General features: G+C 39.6%; 2 protein-coding genes across 4 annotated transcripts in view; one reads left to right on the top strand and one right to left on the bottom strand.

The window, feature by feature from the left end:
- ATG4B (autophagy related 4B cysteine peptidase) overlaps positions 1 to 15255 on the top strand; it is a 27560-nt gene extending 12305 nt beyond the window's left edge. The window contains exons 4-13 of the mRNA XM_067465938.1: positions 840 to 938; positions 1641 to 1742; positions 3298 to 3370; positions 5304 to 5383; positions 6458 to 6654; positions 7581 to 7659; positions 10559 to 10704; positions 11104 to 11160; positions 12937 to 13030; positions 13508 to 15255. Coding sequence (XP_067322039.1) covers positions 840 to 938; positions 1641 to 1742; positions 3298 to 3370; positions 5304 to 5383; positions 6458 to 6654; positions 7581 to 7659; positions 10559 to 10704; positions 11104 to 11160; positions 12937 to 13030; positions 13508 to 13581 — 1001 coding nt within the window. The 3' untranslated portion in view covers positions 13582 to 15255. The remainder of the gene's footprint in view (positions 1 to 839; positions 939 to 1640; positions 1743 to 3297; positions 3371 to 5303; positions 5384 to 6457; positions 6655 to 7580; positions 7660 to 10558; positions 10705 to 11103; positions 11161 to 12936; positions 13031 to 13507) is intronic.
- Positions 8025 to 26392, bottom strand: DTYMK (deoxythymidylate kinase). 3 transcript variants are annotated; one of them, XR_009631027.2, is made up of 6 exons: positions 26043 to 26392; positions 21834 to 21942; positions 20741 to 20831; positions 19301 to 19498; positions 15663 to 15725; positions 8025 to 8163 (listed from the first exon to the last, which is right to left on the bottom strand). XR_009631027.2 is itself a non-coding variant. In XM_067465939.1 (5 exons), exons 1-5 carry the CDS (start codon positions 26170 to 26172, stop codon positions 15720 to 15722), a joined length of 534 nt encoding a protein of 177 aa, XP_067322040.1. In that variant the 5' UTR covers positions 26173 to 26392; the 3' UTR covers positions 14699 to 15719. The 3 variants fall into 3 exon arrangements, 2 of the variants coding, with proteins under 2 accessions (XP_067322040.1, XP_060623952.1); XM_067465939.1 differs by lacking the exon at positions 8025 to 8163 and having other exon boundaries at positions 14699 to 15725; XM_060767969.2 differs by lacking the exons at positions 8025 to 8163; positions 15663 to 15725 and adding an exon at positions 18451 to 19200 and having other exon boundaries at positions 26043 to 26391.

Raw genomic sequence — 26392 nt, 5'->3', positions numbered from 1 at the left:
AGTTGTGTGGTGGGAGAAGCATCATGGTTACTTTCCCACAAATGGGGCTGTCAGGATTCAAGAGTAACTTAAAGATAACCCCTCCCATCTTGCACACAATTTCCAAATAGCCATGGAAGTCAAAGGATCATGCTGATAACAGGGGTTTTTTCCCTAGAAAGTGAAATCCCTCTGTTTACATGTTATTTACATGATAAACATGTGTTCTTTTCCTAAGTTAAGACTCTAAATGTTCAAATTTTGCATTTGTTGTCTTATAGCTCAAGATTATATGGTTTGAATTGGATTGTGTAAGCTTAAATATCTGGAAATAGCATTCAAGGTTTTTTTGTTGTGGCCCCTGAATTCATTTTGAACATGTATAGTTATTTTCTCAGCATACTCGGCTGTGTTAATTACAAATATTATATAAATATATTTATGTACATTACGGATAGGAAAAGTGCATGCCTCCAGAGGATATTTCACTGGCGCTCCCATCAGCCATTCCCATCACTGGCACAACACAGCTTGTGGTGAGGAATCCTGGATGTGGAAATTCTTCAAGGCTACACTTTGCTTACATCTGATGTTTAATTTAATTCTCTATTCCTTTTATTTTTCCTTCTGGAAAAATACATAAGCCCGGCTCAGTGTGATGCGAATGTAATCCTGTATGTGTTTATATGGGATCAAGTGTTTAATATGGCTTAATCCGAGATTAATTTGCATATGGTTGCAACTCTTACTTGCCTTTTCATCATCCTAGTCAAGGTATACCGCAGTATTCTTTTTGACTTAAACTGTTTTTGACACATGTGCTAAAAGCTTGGCTTACTCTGTTTTCATTATGTCTACAGGGGGAACAGGCCCTACCTCTGACACTGGTTGGGGCTGCATGTTAAGGTGCGGCCAGATGATCTTTGCTCAGGCCTTGATCTGCAGACACTTAGGCAGAGGTATGTCAAATGCCTGTCCTAACAATGGTGAAAGAGCTTGATGCACTTGTTTGTACAGACAGTTTGAGGCCTGTCAAAAATATTTTAGTTGCGAATAGTTGTGTGATTAAGTAAGCCCAACGGAAAATACTCCAGTCTGGATTATTATTATTATTATTTATTAATATTGTGCCACCACTGTACATAGCACATTACAAGTAAAAGAAACATTTCCTGCCCTTGGGCGTACAATCTAAGATATCAGTAAGAAAAGGGGATGACAGTATGATAAGGGATTAATTCAAGCAGATTCTACCTCTTCTTTTTCTCTGAGGACACAGCAGTGATAGTTGAGCTGGAAGGATGGCCGTGGATATTTAATTGGAAATTGCAGTGGGAATGGAGAGTGATACATGAGAGCAGGGCAAGAAGGCACTTGGTTAGTGTGTCTTAAATAGATTTTAGGTGTTTTTCATGACCTAAACTTCATTGGAAGAAAATATATCTGGAAAATATAACTTCTTTTCTGGTGAAGTAGTCTTCATGAATAGTTTGAGGTTGTATTGACTTGCCCTTTTCCTTTGTATATTTAGATAGCAAACCATAATTTTGAAACCCTTGGCTTTTGTAGTCTTCCATCAATTAACTGTGAGCACTAAGAGGAAAAGAAATAATATGCTGAGTTGGGACTATTGATATAAAGCATTTCCTTTGGTGTTCTAGATTGGAGGTGGTCGAAAGGGAAGAAACAAACAGACAGCTATTACAATGTCCTTAATGCCTTCATTGACAAAAAAGACAGCTACTACTCAATTCACCAAATAGGTAAGATTTTTACTTGCATCATGTTCCTTCCAGTATCTCAGCTTTCATATTCCTTTAATATTGTAGTCCATATCAGAATTCAGTCTTCTGATTTTATTTTTCAGAGACCCCTGTTTCAATATGAAAAATATGGACTGTATTTGGATATGAATTATTTCTTCCGAGCATCTGATATTGTCTAGTTTCAATCAAGTAGCTTCCTCAGCTAGCTCAGTTCTTTTCTTCTCCAGCTTTTCTTCCCAAGCTTTTCCTCTCACCCAGAAGACATTTTGTTTAGTGACAAGTATTTGTTCCTTATGTGCATCTTGAAAGTCAGTTGTCATCTGACATCAAAGAATGTTTCCATTAAAACATCAAAGAACAATGACATATTCACATGGCAACTCCTTTGCTTGTGCTTCCCATGATACAATCACATTTCCCTTACAGAGTACATTTATTCTACATTTTTCATATATTTTCTTCAATATATGTGTTGTAGCTCAGCCTCAGCCAGGTTCAGTGATGATACAAAAGGGATTGTGGAATTTCCTGGGGTTCAAAGTGACACAGATTCAGGCCAAGTTCAAAGTGTTGAAGATTCAGGCCAGGGAGATGAAACTGGCTCAGACAGTGCCAAGTTGCAGGGTCTATCACAGGAGCCAGAAACAAAATCATTAGATTAAGGGGTCTAGTGAAGAAGAATTACGTGAAATGGAAAACTCTTAAGAGAAAGCATCTGGTGTTATGGAGATAAGCAAAGTCCTCGTTTACAGTTCAGAGCAGAGAATTGGCTCCATAGGTCTGAGAGAGTACATGGGAAAGAGATAGAGAAAATTAGTGGGAAACAACATGATTTCATGAGTGCTTATTAACAGCCAATTGTTTACCTTATAGTTAGTTCAGGCAACTTTGGCTTTCGAGTGAGAAGCTAGACCTGAGTTCTTGTGTCAAGTCAAGTCCTGGTTTTGGATTCAAGTATCCCGGAAGTTTTCTATATTATTGTTTTACGATTCTTGTTCAAGTTTTTCTAAGTATACCTTTTGTTTATGGATTTATTCTGTACTTGTGACTTTTGGCTATTCCTGGACTGTGTTACCTTTGGATGTTGATGAGACATTTCGATTTCTGTGTGCCTATCACCTATTGCTAAACCTTTTTTTTTTATTATCCCTCTCCTTTCTTAATCCCTGCTTCTGTCTCTCTCTCTCTCTCTCTCATATCTATCTATCTATCATCTATCTATCTATCTATCTATCTATCTATCTATCTATCTGTTTGCTTATACTGTGGACTCTAGTGTAGTGCTGTGGTCATAGGTGGATCCAGGCCTAGGGTGCAACAATATACATTTTTTTCTTAACAAAATGGTTGACATTTATTTCTCCAAATCTTTCTAATGTGCTTTCTTTTCCAAGTAAAGAGGTATTTGGTCTCTGAAACATGTTATAATTATTTTTAATGAGTCTTTGTCTGCAGAATTATAGGAAACCTCATATTTTGTTACTTTGGTTAAGAATCTTTAATGGATGGAATAATTATTGGGTGATATTATGGAACAATTTGCTTTTTGCAGCCCAGATGGGAGTTGGAGAGGGGAAATCCATAGGCCAGTGGTATGGACCAAATACAGTTGCACAAGTACTCAGGTAAGTTCACAGTGGTTCCATATATCATGGACATGTTTAGTCCACAGAATTATTATAAACTATCTGTGCTGATTTCCACAGTTTGGTGACTATTCCAAGAAAATCAGATTGATCAGGGCTTCTTTTTAATTTTTCTTCTGAATAATAATCACCTTAAAATTGAAGGGCGTTTCAGTTGTTCTTATCAAGTTAAGCCTTGGGAACATTATTTCCTTGGGAATAGTTCCCAAGGAAATAGTTCCATTCTTGGGCCTTGTACTGTAGGGATGTCAGATAAATCTAGGTCTAGATAATCAACATGTCTGTTTTGCATCGCAGAAATTGAAATCAAACTTGTACAATCTGTCTAAATGCTTAGTTACTGTCATTATTTTATAACACATTGTGACAAGTTCTCTCTGTGGCTCACAAGATAAAATTGGAATCATAATATGTATTTTTTTTAGAAACTTGATTGCTTTTTCAGTAACTATTTCTGTAAAATCTTTAGTCCCATGAATTTCCTGTAACTAAGCTGAAATACAAGTAATTGAAATATTTGCACATTTTTTAAATATAGGAAGATTAAAGACCCATCTAGTATAAGATTGTGTTCTAGTGATGGCCAGCAAAATATCTATAGAAACATGCTTCTTACCATTTGAGTCCTTTGTGGTTAAAATGTCATATTCCTACCATATTCTTTTTAAAGATGTGGAAGCTGGCCTGATAGATAATAATGCTAATTATTAAAAACCAAAACAGAACAAAATCAGCTGTAGAAAATAGCATAAATGCACTAAAATTAAGTATGGTCCCAAGTTCCCATTCAATCATCAGGCCCATATCAATAGGTGCTAACAATTGGATTTAATCCTTAAATTAAATAGTAAATGAAAATGCCACGAAATTGACTATGTGACTATTATCTTCAGCATAGTTGTCGGATAGAGCCTATATCACAATATAATTGATCCATCATTATATCCAGGAATTAGAGATTTTAGTTAATTGATTTAAAACACATTTCCCGGACTGGCCCTACTATATACAATCTGTTTTATTTTAGGTCAGCATCATCCTCTCAGTGAAAGGGATATTCTAGTGAAAGGGATAAATGAAGCTGAGGTCCATCTTTGTGCTGAGGAGAAAGCTTTGAACATTGTGTAGACATTTTTATTTCCTGACTTCTGGGAGACAAGCAGACCATTTCTGACATCAGACTCTTAAGTGGGTTTATTATTATATAATTATGTAATACTATGTTAGGAACATTTCTTATGTGTTATGCTCAAATATCAGTTCATGAAAATAATATGAAAACTAAGCCTTGAGGTGCTGCAATTATAGAATCATAGAGTTGGAAGAGACCTCGTGGGCCATCCAGTCCAACCCCCTGCCAAGAAGCAGGAAAATCGCATTCAAAGCACCCCCAACAAATGGCCACCCAGCCTCTATTTAAAAGCTCCCATAGAAGGAGCCTCCACCAAACTTCGGGGTAGAGAGTTCCACTGATTTCAGAGTCAAGAGTTCTAGTTGTATCTAGTGTTGTAATAAACAGCTACATTCTTACCTGTGCAGACCTGGAGACCTCATACAAATTTTAAGTCCTTGATGTTGTACTATGGGTTTTTTCTTCTTCAAATTTTGACAACATTTGTTTACAAACACAGAAAAAATGGAATCTGGCTTACATCATCATGTCTAATGCTATCTGTTAATTAGATGACAGTAAGTTGGTTTTTTTGGAATTTTCATCACTTCACAATTGTACCTTAGAGTAATGGCAGCTGGATGTTTAAATTGTAATGTCAATATGGGTTTGGAGAAGGAAATGAAGCTGCATTAGCCACAAGGTAATTTCATTAGGCCAACTATGTGCAAGGAAGGGTTTGAGGGTCAGTCTCACACTCTGTTTTTTGCTACTAATGCTTTTTCTTCCTTTGTCTCCTAGAAAACTTGCCAGTTTTGATACATGGAGCTCCTTGGCAGTGCACATAGCCATGGACAATACTGTTGTGATGGAGGAGATAAGTGAGTGTCTATTATACTGTGGGGATGTGCTTCATAGAAAACTGCTCTGCTGAACAGAATAAAACTGGAGTCTGTGTGTGGCATTCCTCTTACCTGTGACAAGTAATTTATAAAACATATGAATACAGTTAACTTGTAAATCTTAGGTTATAAGGTACGACTAAACTGGACTGTGAAATAGAGAACTCCTAGGCAAGGATACTTCCTTCACTGGGTCACGTTGGTTAGACATAGTTAGAAGTAGGTGATTAAAACGGAATTAGCACGGAGGTGTGCTGTTTGTTTGGATAAGAGTTCTAAATGTAATATTTCCACATCCAGCAAGGTGCTTTTAGTATATGTGACAAAGGGAATGCAGGTTTTTTTTCTTCATCTTTGCAACTTTGTGGTGGTAGAAGCAACAAACTCATGTACCAAATCTGGAAAATTCTACCTCTAGGAATTGTGGGATTTTAAGTCCAAAACACTTGGAGGGCCGAAGTTTGCCCATGCCTACTCTAGACTTTGAAACATTAGCATCTTGCCACAACAATAACATACATTTCTGGATAGTTAATTAATTATGTAAGCCTTGCATGACCTAGTTTTTTTCATTTTAGGTGTGTAGAATGCTTAATTTTGGTTAAAAAGTGAACTGCTCTTCCTTGCACTTTATGAACCTCTTCCTATTTTTTTTCCATGTTTGTTTCTACTTCTGGTACCAAAACATCTTTTAAAGAAGTGAAAGCCAGGAACATTTTGTTAACTGACCCTTAACATTTTGGGTCAGGCATGGGCAAACCTCGGCCCTCCAGGTGTTTTGGACTTCAGTTCCTACAATTCCTAAAGCGGCTGTTAGGCACTGTGGGTTCTGAAGTCCAAAACACCTGGAGGCCTGAAGTTTGCCCTTCCCTGCTATAAAGAATGTTGAGAGGTGGTCAAAGCGTGAACCAGTAGGGGAATATGTGTCATGGGGACATAGGATCTTCATGGTCAGTTCCTGTTTTCAGCACTCCGGGAGCTGTGCAGCAAAGCGAGATTTTGGGTGAAGTTGTTGTGCTGAGGCTTTTATATGTCTGCCTTTTCTCTGTATAGGGAGGTTGTGTAAACCCAGCTGTCCATGTCCTGGAGCTTCAGCATTTCCTGCTGCAGAGCCAGACTTCCTTTCCAATGGGTATCCAGAGGGAGCAGAATGTACAGACAGGCTATTGCTCTGGAAACCTTTAGTGCTGCTGATACCACTTCGCCTTGGGCTCACAGATATCAACGAAGCCTATATTGAAACACTGAAGGTAGGAAGTTATATTTTGAATTAAATATGCAGTCAAAACTGTCTAGAAGAGCTGTTCAACAGAGCTGTGGTGGAAGCTCCTCCTTTTGAGTCTTTTAAATAGAGGCTGTATGGCTTTGATGGTGCTTTTCCTGCACAGCAGCATGGGGTTGGACTGGATGTCCTGTGTGGTTCCTTCCAATTCTATGATTCTAGTACTCTGTATGTGCGATATTAATACATTTCCTTATTAAATCTAGTTCATTGTTAGCTAGGCCCTTGTATTTTCATTATCTATTTACTTAAAGAAGCATTCTAAGCCTAATTATTAAGGCCCCATGTATCTGAAATGCATAGATCACATGGTGATCAGCTGAAGGTATTAAAATGATCACATATGTAGGGACTGTGTATGTGAACCCAGCATGCATTTTGTAGAATGAATGGCTCAAACGGCATAAAGGGAATTCCTAAAACTAGCTGCGACCTTCTGTGTTTATCATCCATTTGATTATATCGAATTGCATTAAACATAATTAATAATTAGGTGCTTGCCATTCCCTTTGGCAATCCTGGTGCTATTTTGCAAATCTATAAAACGATCAAGGCCATCATCTTGTACATATTTTACCTGAAAGTTATGTCCTTTCAAAACAGTACTTTTGAATAAATATCCCTGGAGACTGTTGTCATTGTCAATATTTGCCAATCACCTCTCATCTGTTAGTGGCTACTTTGAAATCTTTCTTACTTCCTGTAAACATTGTGCACTGCTCTCCCCTTATAACAAGGCTTTGATCCTAAAAATAGGGGCTGTAGCTATTCTTGGATATGCAGCACACTGGCATGTAGCCACATTTTCCTAACAATATGTTGTTCTTTAATTGAATGAACGTTCCATTTTGTGCCGGTTGCTATGTGACACATTGTGTGTCTATTCTTTTTCAGCATTGTTTTATGATGCCTCAGTCTTTAGGAGTCATTGGAGGAAAACCTAATAGTGCTCATTATTTCATTGGATATGTAGGTGAGTAACAGTCATCCCCAGCAGATATACCAGGCATGGGCAAAATTTAGCCCTGCAGGTGTTTTGGACTTCAATTCCCACAATCCTTCACAGCCAATAGGGCCGAAGTTTGCCCATGCCTGAAATAAACACTGAATGCCATTAATAATGTTTGAATGTGAGCATCATAAACAACCTCCTCTTACCTGACCCTCTTCAGGTGTTTTGGACTTCACCTCCCATAATTCTTGACCATTAACCATGTTAACTGGGACTTCAATGTGTTATAGCAATGTGTGATAACTACAAGTACCATAGGTACCTGCAATTACTTAAGATTTTGTGTAATGATGGTGTAAGGAATGCATATTTACAAAGAAAGCCAATGAAAAGGAAAAAAGCTGCTTTATTAGTGTAACATGTTATGGCAGGGGATGGACTGGATGGCCCTTGTGATAACTCTTATGATTTCAGGAGTATTTTAAAAAATATTATGCTGTTCTCCTCCTATGAACAAGTTTTTTCCTGCAAAAAGAGAAAATGAAAATAATGAAGAAATTATGTAACATGGAATTTTTCCAGTTCTGATCTGACAGGTGTAATTGTTGGAGAATACTACTCTACCACACATGCTCTTGACATCCTCTCTTCTATTGCAGTTTGAACAGGGGACTGTAGGCAGTATAAGACTTTTCTGCCTGCCTCTTTCCTATTTCCAGTATCTCTGAAGCATTCCCCAGTGGCTCAACTATAGATTTTTATGCATGGTCATCAATTCTAGGCAAACCAACCATCTGACTCTATAAACTCTCAGAGGCCGAAGGTCATGTTGAGACTGTTCTCTCATTGCTGTCTTTTCCCCCAAGATGATGGAATCCGGTTCTCCTAAGTTCTTCCTCAACTGAAACTTTGTCATGTCCTTCTTCAGGATGTTTCAAAGCGAGTAGTAAATGTTTCTTTTATATACCTTGAATATTAGATACCAGCCATGTCTTATTGGTCTCAGAGGGAAATGCAAGACATTTAGTGCATATGTCAGCAAAATCTTCTAAATGAGAGAACCTCTTCACTAAATAAAACACACACAAGACATTATTATATCCAAGCATCAAAGCAATAATTACACTGGCCAACATACATATTTTAGTGCCCCAAATTGTAGCCCTGTTTGTGAGGCTTCCAAAAATGACACGGGTTTTTTTCCATATCAGCTGTAGTTTTTGAGATACAGAACATATGCCATCTACCAGTCGCCACCTACTCACCCAACTATGCTAACTATATCTAATGATCTAGAGTTGATGTGGTCTATCCAATGCCATTCTCTGAATCAATGCTCTAAATAATCCCAGAAACAGGCCTAAAAAACCAAGACACCAAGAAAATGTTTTGTTGTTGGGCTGTATAATAAATATTATTTTTAAAACAAAAAAGGGGAAACACCCTGGAAGATTATAATTCATCCATCACTATCCATGTACTCTGCAGTCTCCCTATAAGGCAGGCATCGATAAACTTCAGCCCTCCAGGTGTTTTGGATTTCAACTCCCTCATACACTGACTCCTTCATACACTGCAGAGCAAATGCAGCATCACTGGTTGGATTTGTGTCATAAGAAAATAACTTAAAAACTAGATAGTGCACTCTGGTCACATCCCGCCTTGACTACTGCAACGCTCTCTACGTGGGGCTGCCCTTGAAGACGGCCCGGAAGCTCCAGCTAGTCCAGCGCGCGGCAGCCATGTTACTAACAGGAGCGGGACGCAGGGAGCACACAACCCCCTTGTTGTTCCAGCTCCATTGGCTGCCGATCTGCTACCGGGCCCAATTCAAGGTGCTGGTGCTGGCCTACAAAGCCCTAAACGGTTCCGGCCCAAAATACCTGTCTGACCGCATCTCGGCCTATGAGCCCACGAGGACTTTGAGATCGTTTGGGGAGGCCCTTCTCTCGATCCCGCCTGCCTCACAGGCACGCCTGGCGGGGACGAGGGATAGGGCCTTCTCGGTGGTGGCCCCCCGGCTGTGGAACACCCTCCCTGTAGACACCAGACAGGCGCCCTCCCTTATAACATTCCGCAAGAGACTAAAGACGTGGTTGTTTGAGAAGGCGTTTGACTAAGTGCTACAACAATTGGCAATGATGATTGGAACGGAATATGGAAAACGAGATTGGATTGTGATTCTATGATGAGACGTCGCGAATGATTTAGTGTAATTGTATTATTGATAGTGATGTTGTTACTGTTGTTTGTGCTATTGCCTTTATTGTAAATTGTTTTTTTATATGTTGTACACCGCCGTGAGTCGCCCTAGGGCTGAGAACGGCGGTCTACAAGTGCAGTAAATAATAATAATAATAATAATCTAATGGTGCTACCAGTTGATAACAAGATAATAGCTTCATGAGATACATTTTTGCAGGAGGAGAAGGTTGTGGTGGACAAATATGGGGAATAGCACTTCTGATCATAATCCTCTCTAAAACAACAGGCTCATCAGCTGTGTTCAAGCACTGTGCATGCAAATATTATGAGCCACACCTATCAATGGACTAAACTCCACTATCCATTTCCCCAAGTGTATTGGATCAAGTGAGAAGACCTGAAGGAAGGTTTAGAGCAGTGGTTCCCAACCTGTGGGTCCCCAGGTGTTTTGGCCTACAACTCCCAGAAATCCCAGCCAGTTTACCAGCTGTTAAGATTCCTAGAAGTTGAAGGCCAAAACATCTGGGGTCCCATGGGTTGAGAACTACTGGTTTAGAGTCACTTGCTCAATGGGATCAGGCAACTCTTTTATCAAATGACTGTGGGCACTCTTTCCTTTGAAGTCCAAAACACCTGGAAGGCGGAAGTTTGCCCATGTCTGCTATAAGAAGTTCAGTATTCTGTTGCCTTCTGTAACTTCTCTATTTTTGTCCAGGTGAAGAGCTAATCTATCTCGACCCACACACCACTCAACCTGCAGTGGAGCCCATGGACAGTTGTTACATCCCTGATGAGAGTTTCCACTGCCAGCATCCGCCCTGCAGAATGAGCATTGCAGAGCTTGATCCTTCCATTGCAGTGGTGAGTCTGGGCCTGCAGGCCAGTCCTGTTCTTGCTTTGGACTAAATTCCCAGATAGCCTTTTAGACATTTCTTTACTTCTAGCCTGTTTTTCTCCCTCCGTAATGTTAGGCTCTTTCTTCTTTATCTAACTCTCTAGACCAAGCATGGGCAAACTTTAGTCCTCCAGGTGTTTTGGACTTCAACTCCCACAATTCCTAACAGCTGGTAGACTGTTAGGAAATGTGGAAGTTGAAGTCTAAAACACTTGGAGGGCCAAAGTTTGCCTATGCCTGCTGTAAACAGCATATACTGCTGTGAGGCTGTCCGAAATGTGTTCACTTTTAAAACACAAGGCATGCTCATATCTAAGCATCTTCAGTATTTATTCTATGTACAGATTATTGCCTTTCTTTTACAGGGCTTCTTTTGCAACAATGAGGAAGACTTCAATGACTGGTGTCAACGAATAAAAAAGGTTTGTAGATAACCAATTATATTTATATATTTATCGTGTCATCAGCAACCATACCATTATGTTACAATTCTAACAGAACAAAACAAACACACAGATTAAAAAGAAAAGGAAAAAAAACACAGATTTTGCAAACTTGGTAGTTGGTTAAATGTCCTTTGACCAGTATCTGGCCACTTGGAGTGCCTCTGGTGATAACCAATTGTTCATCAGTAATGTAATCAGAAGCTTTTGTCAACAGTGTACAATTGCGTTGGGCTTTGAAAACTATGTCAACAGTTGTGTTGCCACTATCACGCTAACTTGACTTGTTTGAGACCAAGACTTTTCATGCTAGCCAGACAATTAGTCTTTGATGTAGGATATATTACTGTCAAAGAAATGTCTTTTACCACGTCTCACTTCTGCTTTCTATGATGAGATGCTCTTAGATTAAAACATTTTATGTAAAATGTTTATAACCTACCTCCAGCATTTAAGACTGCAATCTTGTACATGAAACAAGCCTTACCCAAGTAAATTTCACTCTACCTTTAAGTAAGCTTGCATGTGACCAGCTTTAATGTACAAATTCTTAAAATATCAGCACATACAAAAGAAAGGTAACAATGAACATAAACATAAAACAACAGAACAAATATTACCCCACATTCAAAGAGAGCTAGTTACAATGAAAGTCTCAGTGAAATTAGTGAAATAGAAATGTTTCGTGACTACCGTGTCCTTTTAATTTAAGTGGTTGTCAAACTTTCATTGGGATTTGGACTATTGAAAACATGAGATTTTGAATATGGTCTTGGCCTGACACATCTGGCTTACCCAGCGGGCCACCTGCAAGCAAATCTAAACAGATTGTTTTATAGTTGCTGGGTATAGTTGCTGACTCCTAATAAGCTGACAAAATTATAGGTATTCTTTTGGCTTGTTGTATAAATATCCAAATAGGTCATGCTTTTATTATTATTATTTATTTAAAACTTTTATATCCCAATCTTCTCTACCTCCGTAGAGGGACTCAGACCAGCTCTATTTATTGCAGGGATGGGCCAAGTACACCCCCTGGGCCTGACCTTTGCTGCTCATGATGTCTCCCCGTATCAGTCCTGCAAATCCCTTACACTTATTGTTTACACAAGAAATCAGCATAACATTTGTGGTATTTTTGTCAAAAAATACTGCAGAAAATCCTCCAAGTGCATAAAAAAACATGTAGAACTACCCTAGACAGGTAAACAAACCAAGAAGGAAAACAAATGTGAATCTGGAAGCTCAAATGTAATAAATTGTTCTTTCTATTTATCCAGCCATAAACACTTGGATGCATTGCTTCTCATCTCACTTGTTCACATTCCATAAGCAGAACTGTCTATATCCTATTCAGTGCTTAAATAAATGGGCATATTTTTCTTAATTTTTGCTCAGGGAGTCTCTAAAACTTACATAGCAGCTCATCTGATCTCTCATTTTCCCAATCAATGCATGTTCACACGTGTTTGCAATCTTAAGAACTAGTGTTTAAAAAAAGAAATGCCACTAAATATTCATCCCCAATCATATCCCAAGCAAGTTGAATTTTGCAGCTACTGCCTACTACTGAATTGAACGATATCTATTTGAAGGCTATCTATATTTGTGTGGGACGTAATAGTAAAGATGCATTAACAAGCTATACTAAGCATCTTTATTATGAAATATTTCGCTAATTATTATTATGTTTGTTTATACCCTGCTTTATCTCTCCCGAAGGAGACTCATTCTTAATTACATTTTTTTCTACAGTTGTCATTAATTAGAGGAGCCCTGCCAATGTTTGAACTAGTAGAACATCAGCCTTCACACTTCTCTAGCCCTGATGTTTTGAATCTCACTCCAGGTAATTTACAAATTTTTATAGAGTAGAGTAGGCATCCTCAAACGGCGTCCCTCCAGCTGTTTTGGCCTCGAAAATTCCTGACCATGGAACAAGCTGGCTAGGGCTTCTGGGAATTGGAGGTCCAAACAACTAGAGGGCTGCAGTTTGAAGATGCCTGGAGTAGAGCAATAGTAAGTCATTTCTGTTACCTAAGTTTTTATTACTTCAAAGGTGTTACTAATGTGATAGCAAGCCTTTTGTTGCTGCTTTTTTCCAGTGTTTGTATTAACATGTCAGCTCAATACGTCACTGGGTGTTTAATGCCCCAGTGAAATAGTTAACTTCCGTTATATTTCTGGAAAATATGAGCATGTTTTTCAGTGAAAATGTAAGGTCTTACTTGTGTGAATGCTAAACTGTTATTGATTGGATTAGTGTATGAGCTAGTCAGAATAGGCCCGTTTCAATCAATGGTGTTACTTTTTTTTTGTCTTGCAGACTCTTCTGATGCTGACAGGCTGGAAAGATTCTTTGATTCAGAAGATGAAGATTTTGAAATCCTATCTCTTTAAGAGACACATAAGAAGCCAACTCTGCCGATGTGTGTTGTGGCGGGAGGGGAGCTTTTCGGAGAGCCTGGGGCTCCCCACCAGCTTACATAGGTGCTTGTTGACATCCCTGCCTCCCATCCAACTGTGTTCAGTGCAGCCCTGGAGCAGAGTAGATTTTCTGCAGCGGGATCAAGAAACAGGTCATCATTAAGGCCTTAATAGCTTTAGTCAGGCTTTTTCAGCATAAGAGTACCTGCAGGAAAGGGATGCCGTGTTCCTATGAGCTGAAGATTATTTTTTTTATGTTAGTGGCCCAAAGGCTCAGAAAAAATAGTAAAAGCCCTTTAAGGTGCTTGGGTCTTACAATGTATCTGTTAGGGAGAACTTAATCTTGTTTCCCTGCAACACCCCTCCCCTCCCCCAAATAGTTTGGAGTGGAAAGCACCATAAAATAAGGCAGGCATCTATCTAATAGTTGTCTCTTTAGCCCAGTGTATGTCAAGTGTCACCTTGGGGTACAAGCTCCAATAAGTTGGAATACAATACAGATTGGTATACGTGCTTTAGGCCATCTCCCGTGATAGCGCTTCCACACACGTTACTCCTCTTGAGTTACAAAATTGTCTTTTAAGAACACTCACGTCTGCTCTGTTGTGTCATTGAAGAAATCGCAGTAGCACATCATGCACCACAAATGTAACTGCACAGGACAGTATGAATCTGACAAGCTTTCAACAGTTAGAACTAGATGATGTTCCCACTGAAGAGTTCAGCAGCAGTTGCATTAGGATGAAAGGAAAGGTTAGCCAGGGCTTGACTTTGTTAAACTTAGTCTTTATTTGTTGGTTATTTTTCTAATCCATATTAAGAATATGGTGGCTGCTATTTAATATATGATGCTGCTGGCATATGAAACCTGCCAGCTTGCTTGAACTGAAAGTATCTTTAATCCGCCCTTTTATGTCATTTCTCTGCATTTAGACTTTGATCATGAAATCTGAAGCTACTTTTGCTTTAACACAAAACTTCCTATTTTAATATCCTGGCTTGCTAAAATGCCAGGAAGAATACCCTTTAGTTCATCACACAAAACTATGCCTCTGTTGTGTGGTGTTTGCTTATTCATTTTTCAGTTCAATTGTTTTTAATAAGAGGCTCTAAAGGAGCACACATCAGACTGGCTGCCAAGAAAGGTTAATTAGTGGCTTACCTAGGCTGCAAAACATGGTGGCTATACTCCAAAACAACAGAATTCCTTTGTCTAGAAGAGGTGGAAATGGCTGGAAAGGATGCACCACTTCATCCCAGTGTTATCTATCTTTTTGCAAATCTTTGGCACCATTGATGGATGCTGCAGGTGGCAAATATGTTTACAAAGCATTCTTTTCTGTATTATCACTTATCAGCAGCATTCTCAGCCTAAAAAGTGGTAGTACAATCATCTGTAAAATTACTGCATAGAAGAGTAACTATCCTACAAAGAGTAGGTTGTAGGTCTGGTTGTCCCTAAAACAGCCAGAAAACAGAACGTCTGAACCATGATGCTTATCTTTCATTGTAATAACTTGCTGTTTTTCTCTGCTGCTTCTCCTCTTGATTGTAGACCTTTTGAGGGAGAGGAGATAGAAGAAGTGGGGCTGTGCTCCATCCATTGCTTTCAATTTGTATATGAATAAAACCAATTAAAAAGAGAAACTGGACTTCTAGTCTTGATTTCTGCAGCAGCACATCTCAGTCTAGCTTTAAAATGAGTCAGAAATATAATTTTCAATCAGTATAAACCTGACAGAAAAACAAGGTGGTTACGGTTAGTTTTTCACAATTATTTCTAAATCTATTCTTGGCTTCTCAACGACAAGAGCAGGGTCTTTCTTGCTGCAAATAGCTTTAGTCCTATTTTCATTTTGTTTTCTAGTATTCTCCCCCGACGAAAGATTTGTTAAAGGATTCAGAGGAGGGAAAGGAAACAATGTTTTTGGTGTGCAGCTCCTCTGTATAAGCTGCTGTTGAGGAAACCCTGTACTTACAGCTAGCCACTCAACGGTAAACCTTGGGAAGCACAACTGGGATCCATATATGTACAAAAAGCTGTCTGTACTTACTCAGGCTGCTTGCTCAAGCTCTGAGAAGTTGCAGCTGGGATTTCAAGGCACACATCCCTATTCCTGAGACAAAACACAATGGACTTTGTCATCCTCCTCTGAGCACTTTTAATACACACTAGCTGTACCCGCCACGCGTTGCTGTGGCCAACCTTCCCCCTATCTCCCCTTCTTTCCCTTCTTCCTTCACTCCCTGTTTCCTTCCTTCCTTCCTGTCTTTCCTTCTCTCCTTCCTTCCTTCTCTATCGCTTTCCTTCCTTCCCCTTTTCTTTCTCTTCTGCTGTCTCTCTTTTCTTCCTTCTCTTTCCTCCTTTCTTTCCCTCCCTCTTTCTCTACATTTTATCCCCTTCCTTCGCTCCCTTTCCTTCCTTCTTCCTTTTTCTCTTCTGCAGTCTCTTTTCTTCCTTCTCTCTTTCCATCTTTCCTTCCCTCCCTCTTTCTCTACATCTTCCCCCCTTCCTTCGCTCCTTCTTTCCATCCTTCTTTCCCTTTTTTCTTTCCTTCTCTCCTTCCTTCTTTCTCTAACTTTCCTTCCTCCCTTTTTCTTTCCCTCCCTCTTTCTCTCCTTTCTTCCTTTTCTACCTCATTCCTTCCTTCTTTCCCTCCCTCTTTCTCTCTTTTCTTCCTTTTCTACCTCATTCCTTCCTTCTTTCTTTCCCTCCCTCTTTCTCTCCTTTCTTTTCTACCTCATTCCTTCCTTCCTTCTTTCTTTCCCACCCTCTTTCTCTCCTGTCAGGGGTGATTTGAATGCAATATTCCTGCTTCTTGGCAGAATGGGGTTGGACTGGATGGCCCATGAGGTCTCTTCCAACTCTTTGATTCTATGATTCTTCCTTGACAGATTAGAAGGGGGCGTGGCTTGGAGGTAACGTGAGGAGGGTAGAGGGAGGAGGGGAGGGGGGATGGGTTTAGAAGGGGGCGTGGCTTGGAGGTTACGTGGGGAGGGGAGGGGGTGGGTTTAGAAGGGGGCGTGGCTTGGAGGAAACGTGAGGAGGGAGGAGGGGAGGGGGGATGGGTTTAGAAGGGGGCGTGGCTTGGAGGTAACGTGAGGAGGGTAAGAGGGAGGAGGGGAGGGGGGATGGGGGCGCGCGCGCGTGCGTGTGCCGCGCCAGGGGGGTGAGGGGGGCGCGCGCGCGTGTGCGTGCTGCGCCGGAGGGGGGAGAGGGGGCGCACGCGCGTGTGCCGCGCCGGGGGGTGTGAGGGGGCACGCGCGCGCGCGCATGTGTGTGCCGCGCCGGAGGAGGGAGAGGGGGCACGTGCGCGCGCCCGTGTGCCGCGCCGGGGGGGTTGGGGGCAAGCGCGTGCGTGTGTGCTGCGCCGGGGGGGTGAGGGGCCGTGCGCACGCGCGTGTGTGTGCCGCGCCGGGGGGGAGGGTGAGGGGCCATGTGTGTGCGCGCGCCAGGGAGTTTGCGCCAGTGCGCATGCTCAGTTGTTTTGCCGTTTTTTGTGGTTGTTGTTGTGTGGTTTTGATTTCTGAGTGGATTAGTTTGTACCTAGTGGGTTGTCCTTGGGGCATGGCAATTTTGGTAGAGTTGTGTGGAGGGGTTTTAGAGTTTTGTTTCCTCGTTGGACGCCAGTAGGAAATTTATATATATAGATGATTCTACTCATAAAATGGACCAAATTATCCCTCCACCACCTTAACATGCACTGGTCAAACAGAACAGATAATTGGTGAATGAATAAAACTGTCATATGAAATCTGTCCATTGGCCATCTAACCTAGTAATAGCTACTGGTGGAACCCACCTTCCCAAGCCCTGCTACTTAAGATCTTTCTTAAGTCTCAATATCAGGTACCGCAGTGTAAAACAATATTATTGGTCCAATATTTGTTCTACAGCAATTATTTCTGCTTTTACCTACAGAACCATTTGGACAGTTTCATACTTTCTTACTTCTTTACTGTTCTCAATTTTGCCCATTGTAACTGCTAAATCAGAATGGATAGTACCGTTTTTTACTCAGAACACTCTATGTTACTTCAAACTACAGAAACATGGCCACCATGACTTACATAATAGTGTTGATAAGAGTATAAAAATGCTATCTAATGCCCTGGAGCCCAACATAGTCTTTTTTTTAAAAGAGTGGATTCCTCATAATTGGGAAGATTAAATGGAAGATGAAACATGCAGCTAGAAGTTTCAGGCGCCTTAAAGAATACCGGATTAGGAAGGGGACACATCAAGAGGCAGCCATTGCAATTAAATGAAAAAGTCTAGACAGTAACTGGAGCAAGATCACTTCCTTTATATATACAAAGATAATAAAGTCTGGAAAATTACTTAAATTATGTCTTGCAATATGAAGAGCATGCTGTTAAACACAAACTATTGATTTCTTCAAAATAAATAGACTGAAGCTCTAGAACAAGGCAGACAATTTGGCACCCTCCAGATGCTTTAGAAGGCAAAGTTCATTGAGATCCAGCCAGTATAGGACTTATGGTCTTCTCCTTTGCCCCCCCCCCCCCCCCCCCGCCCAATAAAATAAAATCTGATGGAAAGTAAATTGCATTCTTCTATTATAGAACCACAAACTGTTTAAAAAAACATGGCAAAATACAGAAAAGGAGCAGACAACTCATTATTTGTACCACTTTTCTCAAGCATATGAAGAGATGAAAAAATGAGTAATGCTCTAGAATTGTCAATACTTTAGAAGTAAAAAAAAAACCCTGCAGGATATTTACTCAAATATATTTTCGGAAACTAAAAATATAAAATTTAATTTAAAATATATGTTGTAATCTCTTAGGTGGTTTCTAATACATTTTTTTTTTAAAAAAAAAAGGTTTCTAACTGACAGTGACTCAGCTTTATGAGAGCCATAAATCTCTTTTAGACGTGTGGAAGCCATTTTGCATAAATCAGCAAATCTTCAGGTGTAGTTTTCTATTTCATTTGAACTGATTAAACAAGTTAATATATTAAGCTATCTTTAAACCATGGCTGAATATTCTGGCTTGTTCCAAAGCCATTACTGAAGAGTAACAGTTTGGTAAGGCATGTCAGTTTGTAAAGTCATTAAACTGCATGGCTCAAACAAACTCAACATATCAAATCTGACACATGATTATCTAAACATGAACATCATATGCTGTGGAACTGAGGAAAGACACAGATGTAACTGTTTGTAAAAATAGTCCACAATCAACAACCATTATACAGTCTCTGTGAGTAGAATAAATCTTATTGTTACATTTCTTTTATGCTCCTGGTCGAGTACATGTCACTACAAAGCAGCTTCTAAGGGAAGATCAGACTCTTCTCTTTTAAAGGACAACAGTCTATAGAAGAGTTTTAAGATAAATAGCAAAACTAAGAAATCCTATTTGGTCTGTTTAAAAAGGTTGTAGATATAAACATTGAGATGCTTGAAGATGAACAGTTCAGCTTCAAGTAGATATAAATATAAACCAATTCTATTTCCACAGTTCTCCTATAGGTTTATGCTGAGCTTCTTGCATGGCCTCTTCTGCAATTGATTTAATTTCATTATGTAAATCTTCTATGGTCTTTGACGCATCTATTACCTGTGTCCAAGAACAAAGCAAACATGTTAGAAGCAGAGAAAAAAACCCAAAGTTTTAGAATATTAAAAAGGGAAGTACAGCTAGGTTCTTTTCTTCTTACCTTCCAGTTCAAAGTCTTGTCTTCCATCAAATCATAGTAGCACTGCAGAACTTTCTCTTGAAAAGAGCTGTTCTCATATCGCTCAGTTCCAAAGTCTCCTCGTTTGGCTGCTTCAGATGTATTCAGTTGAAGAAAAAGGATCACATCTGGTTTTGGAAGCCCCACATCAGGTTGTTTACACCATTCTAAAGAGAAGTTCTACAAAAGAAAAAGGGAAAAAGAAAATAAATGAGAGATGCGTTAAATAGAAAAATCAAGCCAATGAGCATTTGATAGGAATACAGAAAGTCAGAACATACAATAGGTCCATTTAACTCGGTTTTGTCTATGATGAATGACAGCATCTCTTTCACATTTAAAATGCGTAGTCTTTTCCAGTTCAACATGGTAATGCCACGGAATGAAGATAGGGCTCTTTGTATTAAAAGCCTACATGTTCTAATAATGCCCATGAGCTTTCTCCAAATACTGGAGAATTTAAACACCAACATCTTAGAGGCAATATGAGCAAAAAACCAACTAGCATCTCAATCATCATTTGGGCCAGATTAGTAACTACAGTAGAACGGTAGACCTTGATTTCAGGCAAACTGAGCTTCAAGAATGAGAGAACATATATGAAGCGTGCTTCCAAAACGTACCAAATCCATCTGACCAAATTTTAGAGGAACTGAAAAAACCGTGCTGAGGAAAAGCATAACTTTTACTCTAAAACACAATTTTTCAGGCCCTGTACTAAAATGATATCATACAATTTGATAGTTTTGATCTGTACATAATACTGTATTCCTAGCCAACAATGTGTTATAACTCATTCTGCACGGATCTAATACCTTTCATATTAATAATTATGCATTGCTATGCATTGTAAATGTACAGACTTTGCACTGGATGTGGACTCAGTGAAACATACAGCAGGCCCCGTGGAAAGAAGGAAACAACTGTAGCCAATTATCACAAATATGGGACTTAGATTTTGGCTGGTCTCGTCTGAGGGTGACTAAAATGTAACCCAACCTTTGGTAAACAAACAGATTATGCTGATGGTATGCTTAATTTTGAAGTTGGTTCCATTAGAGACCTCAGGTAAATCATCACAATTTTAATGGTCCTTCTGCATGTGTATAAATTTGATAATACCCATTTTAAAAGATTACAAAGACTATTGCTATCACCATGGATAAATGACAACAGAATTAATCTATTAATGTTTTAAAAGCTGAGTCCATTTCTCAAACTAAGTCACAAAGGATACATTTAAGACAAGGATGCACAAACCTGACCTATTTTCATCCACTTAGCTTCTTGGACAAGCAGAAATTTGAGTGCTGATAATGCTGCATATCCAATGTGGTTAATTTCCACAGTAAATATAAGCTGTTTCTTTGACTTAGTAGAGTTCTCATAAATATTGTCTTCATACAAGCACTTTTTACCTACCTCTTTAGCACCTGTGAAGGCAACCCCTGAAAAGGCGTATCTGTCCACGACCAGGGTGATACCCTGGTTTAACTTCTCTTTGATCAATGGCCTAAACAACAGAGAGAGAGATCGCTGTTAGACAAAAGTTGAAATGTAAACAACCTGAAATAAAACTGGGATGCAAAATGGAAAAATTTCCATGCTGTATTTTCATTGTGAAAAATGTTAATTTTAAAACATGCACTGATTCATAAAATTGGTTTTATAATGAATACATCGTATACCAATACCACTAGGTAGATTCAGAGGTGTTTTTTTCCAGGGATCACTAGAAAGCATACATAATTATACATCTTATTGTGTTAAAATGTTATCAATAGCTATTTTCAGAGTATTTTTTTCATTGAGTTTAAACAATGTAATATTAACAGTCCTACTTAGACCATTCTCCTTCACTGGGTTGTCATAGGTCAAAGCTGATTATATAAATTAACAATAAACAAAGTGATGTTAATGTAATTCCTATTCATGGGATCTAGAAATAGGCTGTAAATGTAAACTTTTTGAAGAAATGATGTATAGTTCAGCCACAACGATCCTCTTACTTTTGGTACTGCATAATTATGTTACAAATTGGGCAAATTTTTAATATTTAATTAATTGCAAGGGGTTATATTCCTTAGCATCTTTTCCGAAGTGGTTACAAAACTGCTGACAGATTAAGTTATTTTTCTTCCATATTCTGGCAGAACTCTAAATCAGGATCAGAGTTTCAGGGAAACCTCAGAGCAGACTGAAAAAAGGGAATGGCACTTTTGTTGGATGAGCATGAGTCTGTTTCCATAGCACATGATTTAGGTTACTATTCTGCAGGCTTTCTTAATTGTAGACAATATAGTTGAATCTTGACTGCTTTCTCCCACAAACATTACCAATTGGACAGAAAAACAGTTACTTGATCTTTTCCCTACTTTGACAAATGATTAACATTCTCAATTGTGTTCCTTAAATCCATAATTTTCCTTAACCCAAGGAGCAGTACTAACTAGATGTTAATTGTGGGCTCTAGCTCCATTTGTGTACTCTAGGACTCAACAAAAATTCTGCTTACACTTGTTCCCAGCGATTAGCAGAAAACAGTAAATGCACTGTGTGATCCTCCAAGTTATTCTTCTTTTCCAAATAGGAACTTATCAGTTGTCCAATTTTTGTTGTTCTTTCTGCAATAAAAAGTAGGGGAAAATATTTTCAGTTTCCCTAACTTTTGTTTAGGATGTACACCACATTTTTAAACCTTAATACAACAAAGCATCAAATTCTGTCTGATCATGAACCAGAGTCATCCTTAGTTAGTACTTCATGGGTGACTGCCAATAGATACTAGGTGCTGTAGGCTATATTTTAGAAGAAAGAACTGGTAAACCCACCTCTGAGTACTCCTTGCAAAAGAAAACCCTATGAAAAATTCATGGACTCTCCATAAGTCAACAGCAATGTGAAGGCAGATATACACACAAACTGTAGCACAAGGGAATTTGCTAAAACATCTTGGTTTTTAGAGGAAAGTGGAAAAAATAATCTTAAATCTACAAATGTACACAACACCCATAATCCTACTATAAATGTAACACTTCATGCCAGAATTGTTTAGTGCTATTTGTCCCTCCTCTATCTGCATATCATGAATTATGTATCTCAGGGATGGGCAACTATGGAGGAGCAAGAGGTCAACTTTTGTTTATTTATTCACAGTGGGCCACACTGCTGTTGTTTTCCAGAACCTGAAATGACCATTGGTTTGACCAATTTGGGGAACCACGGCAATGCAATAAAGAAAGCTACCTCTGTTCAAAGAGTAGTAAGTCTGAGATGAAAATCCACCCCACGTGTTTTACAACTGGGGAGTTTGAGGTACCTTCTACACTGTCTTTATATCCCAGGATCTGATCCCAGGTTATGTGCTTTGAAATGGATTATATGAATCTCCACTGCCAGATAATCTGGGATAAGCAGACAATGTGGGATCAGATCCTGGGATATAGGGCCGTGCAGAAGGGGCCTGAGAGGCTACAAAAAATGGGTTGTGGGTTAACCTTTGCCAAATCTCAGTATCCTTCATACAAAGAACCACTGTGTCATAGTGGAATGTCATTTTACAATCATTAGATACATTAAAAAGGGGCATCTACAATAAAGGTACACAATTGAAAGAAAAAGAAGCACTGCATGTTATGTATACTAAAAAACTTGCCAAAAGAAGTTTAAGGAAAACATTTATCCACCTACATTTTGTCTTTGTCATTTCTGGAAATTTTAAGCTCCACCTACACAAACCAGCGAGAAACAGCCAGTGAAGTCAATGGTTCAACCCCAAACTGTCCAAATACAAATACAACCCTTTCCTTGCCACTGACAACACCAACACCATTGCCCTTTCCCCTTCTTGGGATGTCAAGCAAGGTCAGTAAATCAGATTGGATCTGAACTGCCATATAATCTAGTTTCTGGATCCAGATTATCTGCTTCAAATTGGATTACATGAGTCTATACTGCCATATAATCCAGTTCAGAGTAGATGACCGGGATTGATATGGTAGTGTAGATGGGCTCTCGGTTTCAGTGTTGCAAGGAGCAGAACATGAACACGTGACATGGCCCCAGCCTTGTACCTATATACAGGTTGAGTACCCATTATCCAATGCTTGGGGAAAAAAGGTTTTTTGGATTTTGGAATACTTGTACTGGAAATACATACATAATGTGATATCTTGGAGATGGGACCAAAGTCTATTTCATTTATATTTCATGTACACCTTATACCAGAGATTTTCAAACCATGTGTCACAACATGTTAGTGTCGTGCAAACGTAATGAGAAATGACAAAAATCTTGGGAAATGTTATGTTACAAATCATATATTTTCAAAAATATAAATTTTTATAGTACTATGTAACAAAATTTGTTCCTTGTTCGAAAGTGTTATTTCCAGTATAATTGTGTGACATGTACTTTGAAGGTAGTTGTTATACTATAAAAACTTCATTTTGTGGCTGCCCTAAAACTATGTTTAATTTGTTGAGATTCTGAGATATTAATTGAAAAAACTATAGCAAAGTGTACTGCAGGATGTCTTGCAAAAAACAAAGTTTTTGCAGTTCAATAAACTTTTTCCATGTTTTTAATGATAGAACAAATTAGGAAATGACTTTCATAACCCAGGGATAAAAATCATATTACACACTGCAATAAGCCTGTATATGAGGCAAAGTTTGCATGAATCCCACCATCAGAAAGCAAAGGTATCACTGAGTATATCTACAAGGCAGAATTGTGTAGATGCAAATTTGCCTTTTGACTTATGTTCTTTTGTACTGTTATACAACACTGAATGTTTGCCTTTCTATTTGTTGTAAGCTGCCCTGAGCCCCCTCTGGGGAGACAGGGCGAGACAGATGTCATGGTAGTTAGAATATCTAGCAGTTAGTGGTGGTTAGGATACAGAAAGCTTGGCCGGTAGGGCGGTGACGCTTCAGAAGCCATAGAAGGGGTTAATCTTCCTTCAAGTTCTAAAGGGCAATCTGTAGGTAAGAACTGACAGGCAGAAACAAGTAATGGCGGAGGCCTGCAAGAGAGAGGATGCAGCTGTAATCAGCTGCATAAAAAGAACCTAACTGAAACTGCTCTTTGGGAGAAAAGTGTCTGTCATACTTGGCCAAAGGGGACTCAGAGCAACTCACATATATATAGGCAACAATTCGATGCCATACAAACATACATCCAACAATATAAACCTATACATTAAAAGCCAACCACTAAAAGCATATCAAACATTAAAACCATGCAATCCAATATCATAGTTCAAGGTCATTCCAATTGTCATAGATACTGCTGGTGTTTCCCCCAGATTGGTGGATGATGGTATCCTGAACTGTATCCTGAACATTTGTAAGCCTTGTACCTTGTGGAACCTTGAACCAAGATTATAGTGTTGATGAACCCCATTGCGTTTGTATCCTGCTGTAGACCTTGATGAACTGCAAATCCCTGGACTGACCCCCTCGACTACTGTGTTTAGACTATCCTTCGAAATTTGGCTTCCTCTGGCTTGACCCATGGAAAAATAACTACGTTATACACTCTTTCTCCTTGGACATGTATCACTAACTCTTGGTATTTGTAGTAGGCCCCTTGTTATAAGTTTTTGCTTTATATTCTTTAGTGGCGAGCTATTTTTTATGTCTTGAACTGAGAACTTGAAATGGACAAAGTGTTTGAATTAATGTTTCAAGTAGAATAGTTCTGAGTTTTTTCGGGCTATATGGCCATGTTCTAGAGCAGTGGTTCTCAACCTTGTCAGAGTTTTATATCAATTGAGTCATTTCTTAAGTAAAAAAGTGAGTAAGTATTTGTAAGGACCATGTCCAAGCATTGCATGGAGAGCAACTGTTAAGCCACCTGTGATAGATTAGATGCTACAAATCGGGACTAAGCACTGTGTGTTGTAGAGAGAAGAGAATGAGTAATGAGAAAGCAGAGAATGCTAGAGAACGAGAAGACAAAGAGCAAGAGGAAGAGATTGCTGAAGAAAGGTTTGCTGGAGGATTGAGGATTGAAACTATTTTTGTGACTATTGTATATAAACATTTCTTTATTTGGAAGACAGTTTGTTTTCTGTTGATTGTTCTCCTTGGGCAACAGGGCGCAGCTTCTGCAAAGGGGGTTTGGATGCTTGGAATCAACCCCAACTTGAAAGCAGCGACACGACAGCTGCGACAAACCTGTGGGTCCCCAGGTGTTTTGGCCTACAACTCCCAGAAATTCCAACTAGTTTACCAGCTGTAAGGATTTCTGGAAGTTGAAAGCCAAAAACATCTGGGGACCCCAGGTTGAGAACCACTGTTCTAGAGGCATTCTCTCCTGACGCTCGCCTGCATCTATGGCAAGCATCCTCAGAGGTAGTGAGCTTTCAACAATACATTAAAATAGCTTTGACACAAGCCTAATGTTTAAAGGAAAATAGCTTTGACACAGAGCCCTGGATCCTGACATAAAGATTCAATTCATTAATTACATTAATGTAGTTTGACACCACTTTAAACTGACATGGCTCAGTGAAATGAAGTCTGAGAGTTGTCATTTCACAACCCTTGCCAAAGAGCGCTGATTCCTCAGCAAACCACAAGCTCCAGAGTCGAATAGCGTTGATCCCTGGCAGTTAAAATGATATCAAACCCCAGAATTACACAATTGAAACATTCCTGGCAGATACCCATCCAGTTGGCGCCATTTTCCAGGCGAGGGGCTCCTCCTCCTCAATTACCTGGGAAGCGGAGCAGCTCTGCGCGGTGGCCCCTCGCCCCCAGGGCCTCCACCAACCTCCGGCTCTGGGTGCTTTTCCCCGCGCGGTCCACGCCTTCCAGCACGATCAATGCCCCGCGCCGTCCTGCCATGGCGCCTCTCGAGTGGAACGTTCCCGCGCTCGCCTCAGCCACAGAAAAGCGCCCTTCCGGTGTGCAGAGCGGCTACCGCGTGGCCATAGCAACCAAACCGGAAGTAGGCCTCAAGTTCTCTCCGTCTCGTTTCTGATGCCAATCCCGATGTTAATCCTGAAGTAAGGGTGCAGCGACACCAGGCGAGGGCCATTTTGGACCCTCGGTGTTTTGGACTTCA

The sequence above is a fragment of the Anolis sagrei genome, chromosome 3 (genome assembly GCF_037176765.1).
Source record: "Anolis sagrei isolate rAnoSag1 chromosome 3, rAnoSag1.mat, whole genome shotgun sequence".
NCBI lineage: Eukaryota > Metazoa > Chordata > Lepidosauria > Squamata > Dactyloidae > Anolis > Anolis sagrei.
This window is presented reverse-complemented; position numbering and strand designations above follow the sequence as displayed.